Source organism: Sciurus vulgaris (genome assembly GCF_902686455.1).
Source record: "Sciurus vulgaris genome assembly, chromosome: 7".
NCBI classification, from domain to species: Eukaryota; Metazoa; Chordata; class Mammalia; order Rodentia; family Sciuridae; genus Sciurus; species Sciurus vulgaris.
Genome location: NC_136467.1, coordinates 111475861 through 111489569, shown reverse-complemented (window position 1 = coordinate 111489569; position 13709 = coordinate 111475861). Strand labels below are relative to the sequence as shown.

At 40.7% G+C, this 13709-nt stretch overlaps 1 protein-coding gene across 2 annotated transcripts in view; it reads right to left on the bottom strand.

Annotated features, from left to right (window-relative positions):
* The window catches only part of PLA2G7 (phospholipase A2 group VII), a 35630-nt gene that overhangs the window by 8383 nt on the left and 13538 nt on the right, over positions 1-13709 (bottom strand). The window contains exons 2-7 of one of the 2 annotated variants that reach the window (XM_079148312.1): positions 8359-8500; positions 3352-3473; positions 2765-2909; positions 1217-1310; positions 513-581; positions 48-171 (exon numbers count right to left, since the gene is read on the bottom strand). In XM_079148312.1, the coding sequence (XP_079004438.1) occupies positions 48-171; positions 513-581; positions 1217-1310; positions 2765-2909; positions 3352-3473; positions 8359-8467 (663 nt within the window). In that variant the 5' untranslated portion in view covers positions 8468-8500. The remainder of the gene's footprint in view (positions 1-47; positions 172-512; positions 582-1216; positions 1311-2764; positions 2910-3351; positions 3474-8358; positions 8501-13709) is intronic. The other variant, XM_079148313.1, reaches the window with a different exon arrangement.

Genomic DNA, 13709 nt, shown 5'->3' with positions numbered 1-13709 from the left:
TACATGCTTTAGGCCACCAGGACACCTCTCTTCTCATGACAAAGTACCTGCTGTTTTCGTATATCCGCCTCCTCATTTTGTTCTAGGGTTTTAAAGTAGAGCCAGGACCTGTTCCTTGTTTCTGCAGCAGACTGGTCCTCAAAATAGTAAGTTGCAGATGCAGATCCGTCTCTACAATACAAACAACTGATTTTATACGTGTCCCTTCCCTCCTCATCTGACCCATGTTCCTCAACTCCATCCTTGACTGAACTTTCTTCCGATTTTTTAAATTGTGTTTCCTGTTTTAGTATACATTTTTTTAATTAAATAGGACCCCAAGGGAGCTCTAGGAAATGGGCCTTATTGTTCATCGTCAAGTCACATGTAAAAACCCCTTGCTCAGTCTTCACAATACTAGGAGGTAATGTCAACCATGCTGAAAATGCACTGGAATCAAATTAAAAGCATAATTGTGGGCATCAACATTCTCTGTATTTGTCTAATGACCCCAGACACACCACAATACATACCTGTGTTCTACAGCAGCTACTATAAACCCATGAGATGCCAGGTCAACACCAATAGCAGAATAAACTGTCCTTCAAAACAAAAAGAGAGAAGTATTTCAACTACCAGGCATGATGACAGTCTGGTTCTGCTAAGACAACCAGGAACAGAACAGGGAGGCCAGTGCCCTGCGGGTAGAGTGTGGAGCTCTGGTTCTCCGACCTTAACCCTTAGGGGCCCTTTGACAATGCCTAGAGGTGTTAGTTATTACAACGGGAGAAGGACACTAAGGGCATCTAGTTAGTAGAGGGACACAGCTAAACACCCTAGGATGCATAAAATTATTTGGCCCCAAATATCGGTAACATTGAGGTTGAAAAACCCTGGTACGGTGAGTATAAATATTGCCTTTGAGAGTTCTGGGTTTTTAAATCTTGACTTTGCCACTAACCAGCTATATGAATTTCAGTGATTACTGCAAAATGGGGCTAGGAATAAAGCCTTTCTTCAAGGATAGTTGTATGGTTTGGATAGACGATGGACACAGGACTTGACAAGACAGAACCAGGAGAACTCAGCACACCACAGACGGTTCTTGAGGAAGCCCAGCACCCCCAGGACAAGGGCCAGTGTGACATTCTAAAATCTGCTATTCCTTTTTTGGGAAAAAAATGTATCCGGTCATTAATTGCTAGAGGATAAAGCTGTCTAATTTCTCAAACATTACCTAAATGCTCCAAGACCATGAGAAAATATAATAAGTGGATATTTTTCACCAGTCCTCAGAGGAGAATTCCAATTTGCAGGAACTATCAGTGAACCTAGACAACAACGGGAGATTAGTTAGTATTTTCTCTGACTTGAATGTTGTTAGTTAATTTAACTTATATCTTCTTAGCATAAAATTTGGAAGCATGGAATTTATGGATTAAGAGTAAATTTATTTGAAAGTCAGCTACTGGTTACTTACCAATCGAATACTGAATTGTGTGCTCTTTTTTCACATGGTACTATCATTAGCTATCAGTTCTCACTGCCAGCTCTGAACTAAGGTGAGAGATTTTCCTACACAGGTGTATTCAGGAGAACTGCTACTTATTACCATTTTGAGGTTTGAGGAAAAACTTCAAAGGGAATGTTCTAAAACCAAACCATGCAGCAAACTCAGGAACATTATACTGAAAGCCAGAATCTGAGAATCAGAGACTCCTGTCATTACAATTTGTCATGATCCAGAGAAGGATGGTGAGACCACTGACTTCATACTTAGAGGTGGCTTTGGGTGCACTCTGCCATTGACTAGCTATTGGCCTTGGGAGAGTTACTCTCTGAGCTTCAGATTCCTCTCTTACAGCTACCTTTTAGGGGTTTTGTGAGTTTTATTTAATTAAGTAGTATCATTGAGTACCTATCTACTCATCCAGTAAGGGGCTCAAAAAATGGAAAATACTGTCCTCTGTTCCTGCACAATTGTCAGGCCATCATAATTATGACCATAGTTTTTTGTGGTTTCATTTCTTCTCATCTATAAAATGAAGATGTGGTCATGAAGACTGAAGGCGATGATTGCTATGAAAGTGATTTATACATTATTCACAATAAAGACAGGTAATAATGACATTCTCATCATTTCTACATTAGATTGGTTTTTAAGAAAATTCTAAGTTAAAATTAATTCTAGAACTTGTAGGTGTTTTTGATGGAAAAATTTGAAGATGGCAGTATCTGGTCAGATTGGTGAGGAAAGTCTGTGTTAGCACAATCTAGACACACTAAATGATGAATGAACATCAGATTATTAGTGAGAGGCTGGTTCCTTATGGGGAAGTGATGAGAAGAGAGTCAAGTCTCCTCATTTGTGACAAGTAAGAATTTAGCAATTTTTTTTTAATCTGTACAGTTATGGTGGCTTCTACTTTCTTCCTCTTTCAGCCTAACAGAGCATACGGGGGAGTGGTCCCAAGCCAACTTGTTACTCTTGCTACATCCCTGCCTCCCCCAGGGGTACATAGAGGGAAAACTAAGGATCAGCTACAGAAAGATGCTAGAGTAGGTCTGACCCTTTCACCTACTCCCGTCAAATTGAGAATGGACAAATGAGAACCCTGGATTCTCTCAAAGTTGCCTAGGCTCCTAAGAAATACTGTCCTTGTCATCTTAGGAGATGTTTAGATTGCAGAAAATTGACTTTGGTCTTAATTATCTAAAATTCTTATTGTTTCCAAGCATTTCTCATATTCTAGAGCCAACAGAGTAGGAGCAATGGAAATCTTACCATATAAAAACTTCAAAATTTTGCTCATAGGCTCGTGTGTTCCAATAAATTTACTAAGACCCAAAAAATATTCTTTGTTTGGGATCCAAAGGGTCTCAAAGTGATCATAATCTTGGGATGGATAATACAAACGCAAGAAGGTGCTCTGTTAAGGAAAGAAATTAATATGTTTTTAGTCAAGTTGCTTCTCAAAACTATTCCAACAGCTATTTTGCATATTTTATTAGTGGGGACCCAGATATCTCTGTTGTTCATGAAGAGGTCCAGACAACTTTTAAAGCTTCTGTGGTGATTGAATACAGTGAGTAAGGAGAAGAAAAATAACAGTATGTTTTTTTGAGTGAGAAAAGAAAATGAGCACCTTGCTGTAGACATTGAGGAGGGGGAAAGGAGAGTTCATAGTCAATCAGATGCCAGTAAAGGGCTAGGGAATGACTAAATTAGCAAAGGCTTCGTATGAAGCAATATAAATGGCAATATTAGTCATTTTCCGGTGAGGGGAATGTCAAGTTTTAACACCCGCTATTGGGTCCTAACAGTGGTTAATATTAGAGTATAAGGATAATTTGTATTAATCAAAGCATTACCTTATTGGTATAATCAAACATCAAGTCTGTGCAACCAACAGAGTAAGATCCACTTCCTCTGGGGATTTTACTATGTTCAAAGCTTACAGCGGCCATCAGCATTCGTATTTGATCAGTCCATCCTGAAAAATAAGGCCCATGTTACCCTATTTATCACCCATTACACCTCAGGCCTTATTATGCAAGGAATCCCAAAGGAATTGAGTTACTTCCCATAATTTCTGGCCTCTCTCATTTCTTAAACTAATTGAGGACCTGTTGTATGTAAAGCAATATGTAGGAGTTTTGAAGAAAAAATCATTGAAGGTAGACCTGGTCTTCCCCCAAGATGTTTCGGACTATCACCTCCTAATAAAGCTTGCTGTCACCTGCTTCTGTCTAGAGTATATTAAAGATGACTTTCCAAACCTGTTTTTTCTAAACATAAACTATCTCACATTTCAGATTTGTGCTTAAAACTTCTCACTGGGTATCTCTCTGGCTGAGGCCCTCCCCATAGGAATGTCAACAACAATGGTCCAAGATGAAACTAAATAGTCATCGCCCAAATCACACAGCTCGCAACAACAGAACTCCCTCTCCATGCATAGATAGGGAGAGAAACCTGGAATTATCCTACTCTTTCGGCTTTTTCTCACCAACCCCCTATATTCATCCAAGTCTCATTTTCTAATATTTGTTTTTAAGTTAGAATTATCTCCCCAGTATATATCTCCCCAGTATATCTCTGATCTTGTCACCTGTGTCATTAATTTCCTCTCTGTCTCTTGATCAAGCAGTTCCATCTCTATAACTGTGCGCAACTTGGATCTTGACTCCTTAAGATACATCCCTTACCCGGCTCTTGAAATGATTCAATGCACAAATCTCACCAGGCAATTCTTAAAATCTGTCACTGGCTCCTGTCGTCATGGTTTCTCTTGAAGGGGTAATGTATGAGGTGCCTTTGGAAGGCAGTTTGTAGGAGGTATTTAAATCAGCATGTGCCCTCCTAAGCAAAAGCACTGTGACTTTAAGCACAAATGTGGCCTATCTTTCTAGTGTCCTGGGGCTGAAGCTCATTGAGGTCACAGGCACACAAGTTAAATTCCAAGTTCCTGTAAATCCTCTATGCTCAAGCTCACTGCCTGGTACTCTTCTGCCTTTTCCCCTTAAGTAATTACTTTCCCTGTGTCTTAGCACACTAGGATACCGGTGTCTCTGTAACCTCACAAATGCTATTCTAGTCTGTGCTTGAAATCCCCTTGGCACTTTCAGAAGTCATGCCTTCCTTGATCCCCCAACAGACTTAATCTTTTCATTCTCAGTATCACTGATTTTAATATGTACATATATATGTATGTATATGTAGATATATAATGTGAATACACACACACACACACACACACACAAACAATTCTTCCTTTCATACTGTATTAAAGTCATGTATTCACACACTGTCTCCCACAGTAGGAGCTATCTCCACATCTTTGTATCTGTTGATCTTAATGCACTTTCTGGCACATAGTGAGCACTCAATAAATATTTGTGAAAATGATTTGAACTAAACTGAATGGCCATTGGTCTCTCTTGCTCTTCTTTCAAACCTGTCAAATATACTCTTTTACCGTACCACTCCTGAAATTCCTTTTCTCTTTCTGGTGCCAAAACCCTTCTACACACCTGAAGCTTCGTCTGTTCTTTCTGAACCACAGTCAAATCCATGCTTCAAGATGTTGGGTCCATATATCAGTATACCAGACGCTCATGTTTTTTGATACATTTGGCCTGCCCACCCCTTCTCCTTTATGGACTGTGAGAGTTGAATCCTCTGCTGGGCAGATTCTGCTGTGTTTTCCATTACACTCTGCCTCTGCCAGTGTGTTAGGTATTACACCTGCATCAATATGATTGCTCAGGAAGGTTTTTAGTCATGGGAATAAACCTATTTACATCTGCCACACTGGTGACTCACGTGGGAAGCACCTGCCAGTGATGGAGGTCACCTATTGAAATACATAAGGACTTGCTACTCAAAGCTGATCCACAGACCAGCATCATTGGCATTTCCTGGAGCTTGGAAATGCATGTTCTCAGACTTTACCCCAGCTCTACCGAACAGAAAAGGTTCAGTAAAGTTTAAGAAACACTGTGCTAAGGTACCAGGTCACCTGGCTAGACACACAGGTCAGCAATGTATGGTCAGTGACAGGAGGTAGTTTTGAGGAAGACCCTGGGTGAACACACTCTGGGTATAAGATCCAGGTGACACTATTTCAGATTCCAGGTGTACTTCCTACAAGCTATACTGCTCTGGCCTAGGCAACTTATTCCCCTCTCTGATCTTCATTAATAAAATGTGGATGAGGGCACTTATCCAGCCTGGAGGACAAGTGAAGTGACAGTGTGGGTCAAGTACATAGCAGAGAACATGTCCTATAATAGGCACTCAACTGAAATTGTCCACTTTCCAGATTTAAATTAAGCCAAATTCATGGTAAGGTCCTCAGAGGAGTTTAGAAGATTTAAACTGGAGCATCCCATTTTCTTATCGGGCAGATTGAAAATGCAAGGTACTTCTACAGATTTTTTTTTTTTTTTAACTTTACCTGTGTAGGTGAACACTTCGGGGTTTGTTTAGAATTATCAAAGGCTCTTCCTCTCCCATTCGAAACTTTCTACTGAGGCATGTTTCATGGTGTAATAGGGAGACATCAGGTTCAGATCACAGTTGGGAAGCCATACCTGCCTGTCCTGTGACAAGCAGCCTGTGAGCTGCTGTGCCCCCCACAAAGGCAGCCATGGCATGGGAGTACTGGGTTGGAAGGGGGGTTTTGGCTCTCACAGTTCACTGAGGAGCCCCAAAGAACCCATGGCTGCCTTGGAGACACAACCTCTGGAAGTCATTCTAGAGCCCTGTGAGAGCTCCAACCTGCACAGTGAATCTCCTCCCTTGTGAGATCTCAATTCCCCTAGGCCCTGGTGACCTTCCAATAACCTAGGTCATCCTGGTTATTCAAAACATGATCTGCCTCAAAACCTTCTCACCCAGTATTCAGGAGCCGTAGGTCAAGGTGAGGTGATAGGTCTGCCAATTGCAAGACACCTGACTCTGAGAAGGTCACAGGACATGTCCAGCTGACCCAGGTTTTGGTACAGGTTTCGAGAGTCCTACGGCTTATCAGTGCCAGGGCGGCTATAGAAAAGGTTCAGTAGCCTGCAGTTCAAAGGTCAAACCATCACCAGGAATCAGCACAAAGGAAGGGAGGAAAACTTGTCAGGTGGGATGTCACTCTTAGATAATGTAGTTTGTGGTTCAGAATTTACAAATATCTCTTCCTATTTTTGTTCAACTTATTTTAAAAAGAGAACTGGAACCTATAGGGCACTATTAATCTTATTACATAATTTTGGGGGTGTTCATTTGTCAAATACTCCTGATATGCAGTCCTGGAGATGAACCGTACACCTATTAGAATAACCTTCTCTTCCATGGCTTTATGACCTACATTAGCAAATCACATATCTCATCATTATTTATAAACCTTGTACCTTCATATTTATATTGCATATGTATTCATTTAGTCAAAATTATAAATAATCTATTGTTTTAAATATTATTTAATAAACTACAATATTTAAGAATATTTATGCTTTCATTTTTGAGTAAGATGAGAAGGGCATAGGGCTCAATCTATTACTAAAAGATAAATGAAGTAATGTTACTGTCCTCAAGTTTCTGCCAGTACAATGACAGTTATTCAATGACTTTTAAATATAAGGAAATGTGGGGGGGGAAGATGTCCTGAATTTCTTACCCTGTGCCAATAAAAAGTGCATGATGTAAATGTCTCCAGTTGCCCATCATGTAAAATGCTACTTATTTTCAGTCCATGGAATTTCAACTGGGTTTCAGAATGCTTGACTACAAGCTCTCTTAGTCATCAGAGCATCCTGATGCCTAACTTCCTGGTAAGTGTTGTGGGATGAATGGACCTTTGATATATTATTCTATTTCCTATAAGATACAGTCCCTCTCCTACAAGGCATTCATTTCTCCAATTAAGAAGTAGGGCAAATTTGTCTTGATGAAATTATGAAATCCCTTTTGTAAATGTTATGGTAATGAGTCACCCATTGAGCTTGAACAACTAGATCTGGGGTGACCACATTTATTAAGGTGTGAAGATCTATGGGTGCAGATAATGTAACAACACTCATAATCCACCCACTGTTCTCCATAGGAAATAAGATAGAGAAGTTCATGCATCACAATCCTCTGAGATAAGCAGGTATTCAGAAAGCTCCAGAAACAATCTCTTTGCTGTAAAGGGCCTTATTGGTGACACGAGATGAACCTGTCTGGAGATGGCTGTCCCACTTGGGTCACTCTTCCTGGACTTCTCCACGCCTTCCTGTCCTCTCCTTCCTTTCTTACCACAGGTGAAAGAGCAAGTGACCACATCCATTCTCCACTGGCATTTCTTGGTGTCTACTTGTCTCCACTTCTCCCAACTCTTTGATAGAAAAGATCAGTGCCCTGTGGATCCCAAGACCTTAAAATGTCATCCTCTCTTCCCACCCTCCACTACTGACCAGGACTCTATTTGTTGACCAGGACACCTGTCTCTTCCCATCTTCATGGAAGCAGGTTTTGAGACTGCCTTGGAGGGAACTCCAGGGCTGTTGTGTTACCCTGCCTGGGAGGGAATGGGTAAGGGCAGCAAGGGAGAGAAGGGGCAGCACTGAGGAAGTTTTCTATCATCAATGCAAGCTGAGATTCCAGTAAAATGTCTCATCCTGGTTCTGTCCTGCAGTCATGATATGGCAGTACATGGGCACTACCTCAGTTTCCGTGATAAAGAAGAAAAAGTGAGGTCCTCTTACTATGCCAGGAGAATTGAGGGTCCCCAAACCAGTATTTCCTGATAGAACTTGCTTAGAAGTCCAAATGTGCAACAGCTCTGAGGTCACCTGGGTTTGGCAACAGATCAGTTGTTCAGGCCCTTCAACAAATATACCTCTTACCTGATGATTTAATAAACCCAGTGGGATTTAGGTGTTGCCAGTCAAAAGGATGAACCAGTACGAGGCAGCTGCAGAGGCAGAAAAGCACATGCAATTTGGGTGGTGCCATCTTGGTTGCTGAGCAGTGGTTTCAGCTTAACCTCTTCAAACAGAAAATTAAAAGAAAAAAGAACATGCAATGAAGAGGACTTAAATAAGCTGACAAGTCAGTGAGGCTGGGGTACTAGTAATATTGGGAAAAAAATGGAACATGCATTTTCTGAGCTGGGTCTTATGTAGGTTCTAGGATGGCAAAATTCTTGATCCTGCTGGATGATAGAGCACAGAAATAATACTGTTAGATAGTTCTATTACGTTTTTGGTCATGAGTTCTCTCATTTTATAACAGTCTAGTTTGATTATAAAGAAGAACATTAAAATATAGTAATTATAACAGCCATATATCATCTTTTTAATATCCACAGGTACATCCAGTATCCAGTAAACAGTTAACAGCTTTTGCTAATGTTTCCATCATAATTATACTGCTGCTGCTGGGGTTATTTTTGGTGTTAATGATGTTATAGTTTTTCCTGGTTTTTATACTCCTACTACATTGCAAGCTTCTAAAAAGCACAGGTTGGCTCTTATTTATGTCCCCTGGGCTCAACAGAGGGCCAGGTAGTCAGTTGATGTTGCATGAATGCTTTTTGAATCACTGAATGAAACACTGACTTCTGGACTTGGGGTAATAATAAAAGGCATCACAATCAGATTGTATGCTAACATCTTATCAGCAAAAGCTATCTTGCATTTGTGAATTTCTTTTCCCCTTTAAAATCTGTCCTTGCAACTTTTCAGGATGATGGCAATGGTCCAAGCCACTGCCATCTTTCAACATGAATTCTGGTAATAACTCTAACTGGTCTTCTTTCTTAACCCTTGCCCCATAGTCTATCCTCAACACAGTGGCCAGAGTGGTTATGTTACTCTTCTGCTCAAAGCTCCCAAATGGCGCCATATGTCACAGAGCAAAGTAGTATGTAAGGTTCTCCTTAGTCCCTTTTCAATAGACTGGAAGTCCTGCCTCTATTCCTTCTTGCACACTTGCTGCAACAATAGTGGTAGTAGCCTTCTTGTCACTCACCCAACATGCCAGGCATTCGGAGCTCGCCATCCCCACCTCAGGGTTTTGGATGTGTTCCTTCCCATAGGAAAGCTCTCTTCCTTGACATGCAAAGGATGTCCTCTCACTTCCAGGGTTTTGTTCCAAAGTGACCTTTGCACTGAGGCTTTTCCTGCTCTATTTAAAATTGCAATCCAAATTCCACCCCCCCCCATTAATTACATGCTCTATTTCCCTCCCTACCTTATTTTTTTCTCCAACATTTATCACAAACTATCATGCTCTGTACATTATTTGTTAAGTGTTCATCTTTTTTCCACTAGAAATTCAGCTCTATAAATATAGGAACTTCGTTATTATTTTCCCTCTTCTGTATTCCCAAGACCTAGAATAGTGTTTAGGACATAGTAGGCACTCAATAAATGTCTGTTGCATAAATAAACCTTGAATCCTAGTAGTTCCTGAAATGTGGTTATTAACACAATCTGAGCTACGTTTCATATGTGAGTTATAGGTCCTACTGATATTGAGATGCTAACTAGTTGATGCAGTTGTTTTGTAGAAGATACAATACAGACATGTGGTAGGACAATTAGTGCTCCCAAATATCTATATGTTTCCCTACATGTCCTGGTCTCCCCCTGTGGCTGGGCTGGGGCAACAGTCTCAGAATGCAACTAATTCTCAATTAATGGAAATCTCAACAGAAGTGTTCCAAGTCACCTGAGAGTCAGTGTGTCTTCTCCATCTGTTCCTTTGCCCAATAAAACCAATCAGAGGTTAGGTGCTGGTAAATAGGGGTCTCGAGGTGGAGGAAGCCTAGATCCCTAGTGCCCGGATAAAGAAGAGTCCCTGCCAATGCACAGGAATCTTTTACAGACAGGAAATAAACTCCTGTTGTGTTAAGTCACTGAAATTTCCAGGTTGCTATTATATGAACATGATTATGGCACAGCATGGCCATCCTAATACCAGACCTCAGACATTCAATCAAAGGGTATTTATTAAACACTTACTGTATACACCCTGTGTGGCAACAACTGTGGTAAATACTGGAAATCTTAATCGCAATAGTTGCCCTAAAAGAGCTTATAATTGGATTTCAGAGAGAGGTCTAGCACATATAATATAGGAAGAAAGAAAATTACAGAGGCATTTGACAATTCCTAAATGATATGGTACAAATTCAGAGAACAACAGAATTCAGAAAGAAAGATTTCAGAGTAGATGGGTCTATGGCAAGATCAACTATCATTGTAGAAAGTAAAACAGTCCCAGATGGATAGATGGGGAAATTGTCACTTGAGGCCTAAAATTCTCAGGCTATTTGGAGTCACTGTATTTTCTTATCCAATATCTTTTTTTGTTGGTTCGAAAAGAGTAAGCATAGTGCAACTTTTTAAAATTATTTCTCATTTCGGTAGATTCTATTTTGTCTTTTTTTGGTATTATACTTAATTTTATTATAAGGTTAATACATGATTTCAAACATCCAAACATGACAGGATAAAGTGAATCAAATATTGAGCTGTCCCTTCACTGATAATTTCCTGCTAACAGATTTTTTCCAGATGGACAATTATGCTTGAGTACATGCACACACACAGTACACCCAGGGATGTGCATATAGATATACAAATATAAATACAGAGTTTTAAAATTTGTTTATAAAACTTCATATTATATATCCAACTTATTATTTTGATAAAATGGAAGAGATACCTTTTCATTCTTAATTGGTCATGATGTTTTGAAATCACACTAGGAGTTACTCAAAGAAGTTCATTCACCAAATAAATAATGATATAAGCAAAATTGGAAGGTTCACTGCATGCCCAGCATTTTGCACAGTTCCTGGCACCAAGTTTCCTTTTTAATCATCATCAGAACAATCCATGAAAGAAGTTTACTTTTCCCCATTCCAAAGGTGAGGAAATCAAGACTAGGAGAGTCTAGTTGATTTGTCCAAATCCCACAGCTGGAAGTGCTGGAGGACAGGCTCGTACCCAGAATGTCTCAGTCCGTGTTTTTTAACTGAAACATACCAACTGGAGTAGTGTCTGCTTTTGTTTGCTCTAAAACTGTAATCTCCTAAAACGAATACACAAGACAATGACTTAAATGATACCGTGGTGTTTAGAAACTGCTTCCTGTAGCAAGAGGATGACTTGAAGAGTTGGACATTGTTCTCTAAAGAGATGAAAATCTGTCTCAGCGTTTCCACCCCACATTATATTCATGGAGCAGCTTGCTAGACCTGGGAAACTGCAGAGGACTGAGTGTGAATCCAGAGGAAAAGCTACTGGGCTTTCCAAATAAGCAACAGTGTATTTGTTAACCTGAAGCCAGGCTATTTGCTTACCAGCTTCCATGGCTAACCCTCCATTAGACTCTCACAACTGGGCTTTTCATAGATCACATCACCCACAGGAAGTATTTATAGGAACATGAGTAGAGGGCTGTATAAAATTCCATCCCTGATGCTTTTAGCCTGTGACTGAATAAGAGGAGGGCCATTCAGCCCATCTGGAAGATCAATGGGGGTAATCAATGAGGAGAGAAGAGGACAACAAAGTGAAACATACAAGGAAATTAATGTTGATTTTTAATAACTTACTCTAATCAAAGGTCAGCTTGCCTACAGTTTCTTGGTGTTCATTACATCTTTCCCATTAGTAACCCCAGGAAGCATCACAGAGAGCCAACTACTGGATAGGATTCCCCAAATCCTCCAAGCAGAACTGGGGTGCTCTGTTGCCTCCACATTTCCAATCAGATCGGTGTCAGAACCCTCATCCTGGGTCCTCAGAGTGGAGCAGTGCAGAAATAAGGCCAGGTGAGATGGCACACAGGGTTACAGCCTGCCCTTGTGCAGCTACTACAAAGGCTCTTGGATACCCAGATCTACTATCCTCTGAATGTTGGTCTAGCATCTGATATAGCCAATCCCAGAAAGCAGTGTTTGGAAATGGCCGCAATGGGACAATGGTACCATTTGTTTAGTTTTATCACTGCCATGTCATTGTGATATCTGATCTGATCTTTAATCTTCTAAATAATTTACTGACTGCCTGGCTCACTTGTGTTCCCTATATTCATTTGTTCATAAATTCACTGACTCAGTTTTAAGAATATCTGTGTATTAGTCACTATGTTTGCTATAAAAAGATTTTGAAAGTCAATGGAATTTTTGCTTTCAAAATCTCCAGCAGTGAGACTTTCCAACAATAATGAATGCTTGAAAGATTATTTACAAAGTATAATAGGAATCAAAGAAGAGAAGCATTGTACCTCTTGAAGCATGACATCAGTGAAACACAGAAAGTCTATGTAACCTGTCTGAGATTACCCAGTGAGTTTTTTGGCATGGAAAAGACTACGTGGAGGGTCTTTTTTATTCCAATGTGCTGAGTGACAGAAGAACCCAAATGAGATCCCTCTTCTCTCTCCACCTTTCCAGTGCTACAAAATTCCTTTCCCTTCCTCATCTCCTCTGGCTTATCCGCTTGCCAAGACTGGCGCTGGCTGATGGCAAGGCAGCTGTGTTCTAGCAGTGGCAAAACCCTCCCCAAAGTTTCTCTGAAGTCAGGAAGGGGGGTTTTCTCTGGACCTGGCTCCTCAAGAGCGCCAAAGAAGACACTGCCCACCTTGGCAAGCAGAGGCCACCAGCAGCACAGCAGCATGCCTCCTGTAAGCCCTTCTTTAGGGCACATGGCACCTAGTACTGCAAGGCTCCCTTCACAGAATTGCTTCAGCAGGTAGCCTGTCGGATCTTCAATGTTCTGGAGAAAAGAGGACTTTCAGTATCCTCTAAATCAGCTCCCACGGGCAGTGGTGCACTCTGGCTCCCCAGCACCCCTGAATACCAAGTTTCAGACAGGAGTGAGCAAAGGCACCTCCAACTCCATCACCACCATACACACACTCTTACATACACATTAGGAACCAGGTTCTTCAGAGCATGGTCTGTGATGTCACTTCCATGTTCAAAGAGAGAGGGAATGGATAACACCTAAGGGTGAAAAAACCTACAGAACAAACAGTTCTATTTTTGGAGTGCCAACTGTTCTTGCATTTCAATTAAAAACAAAAATGGGGAAATTGTTCTGCTAGAAACTTAACGTTCTCTGGCTTGAGGCAATATGAGCCAGTCCTTTCTCAGGAGTTTTCAAAGTGAGACAGGCAGTTCTGGACAAGACGTTCTTCTGAGACTCAACTACTTATTCTTTTTGAAACTGAGCACACT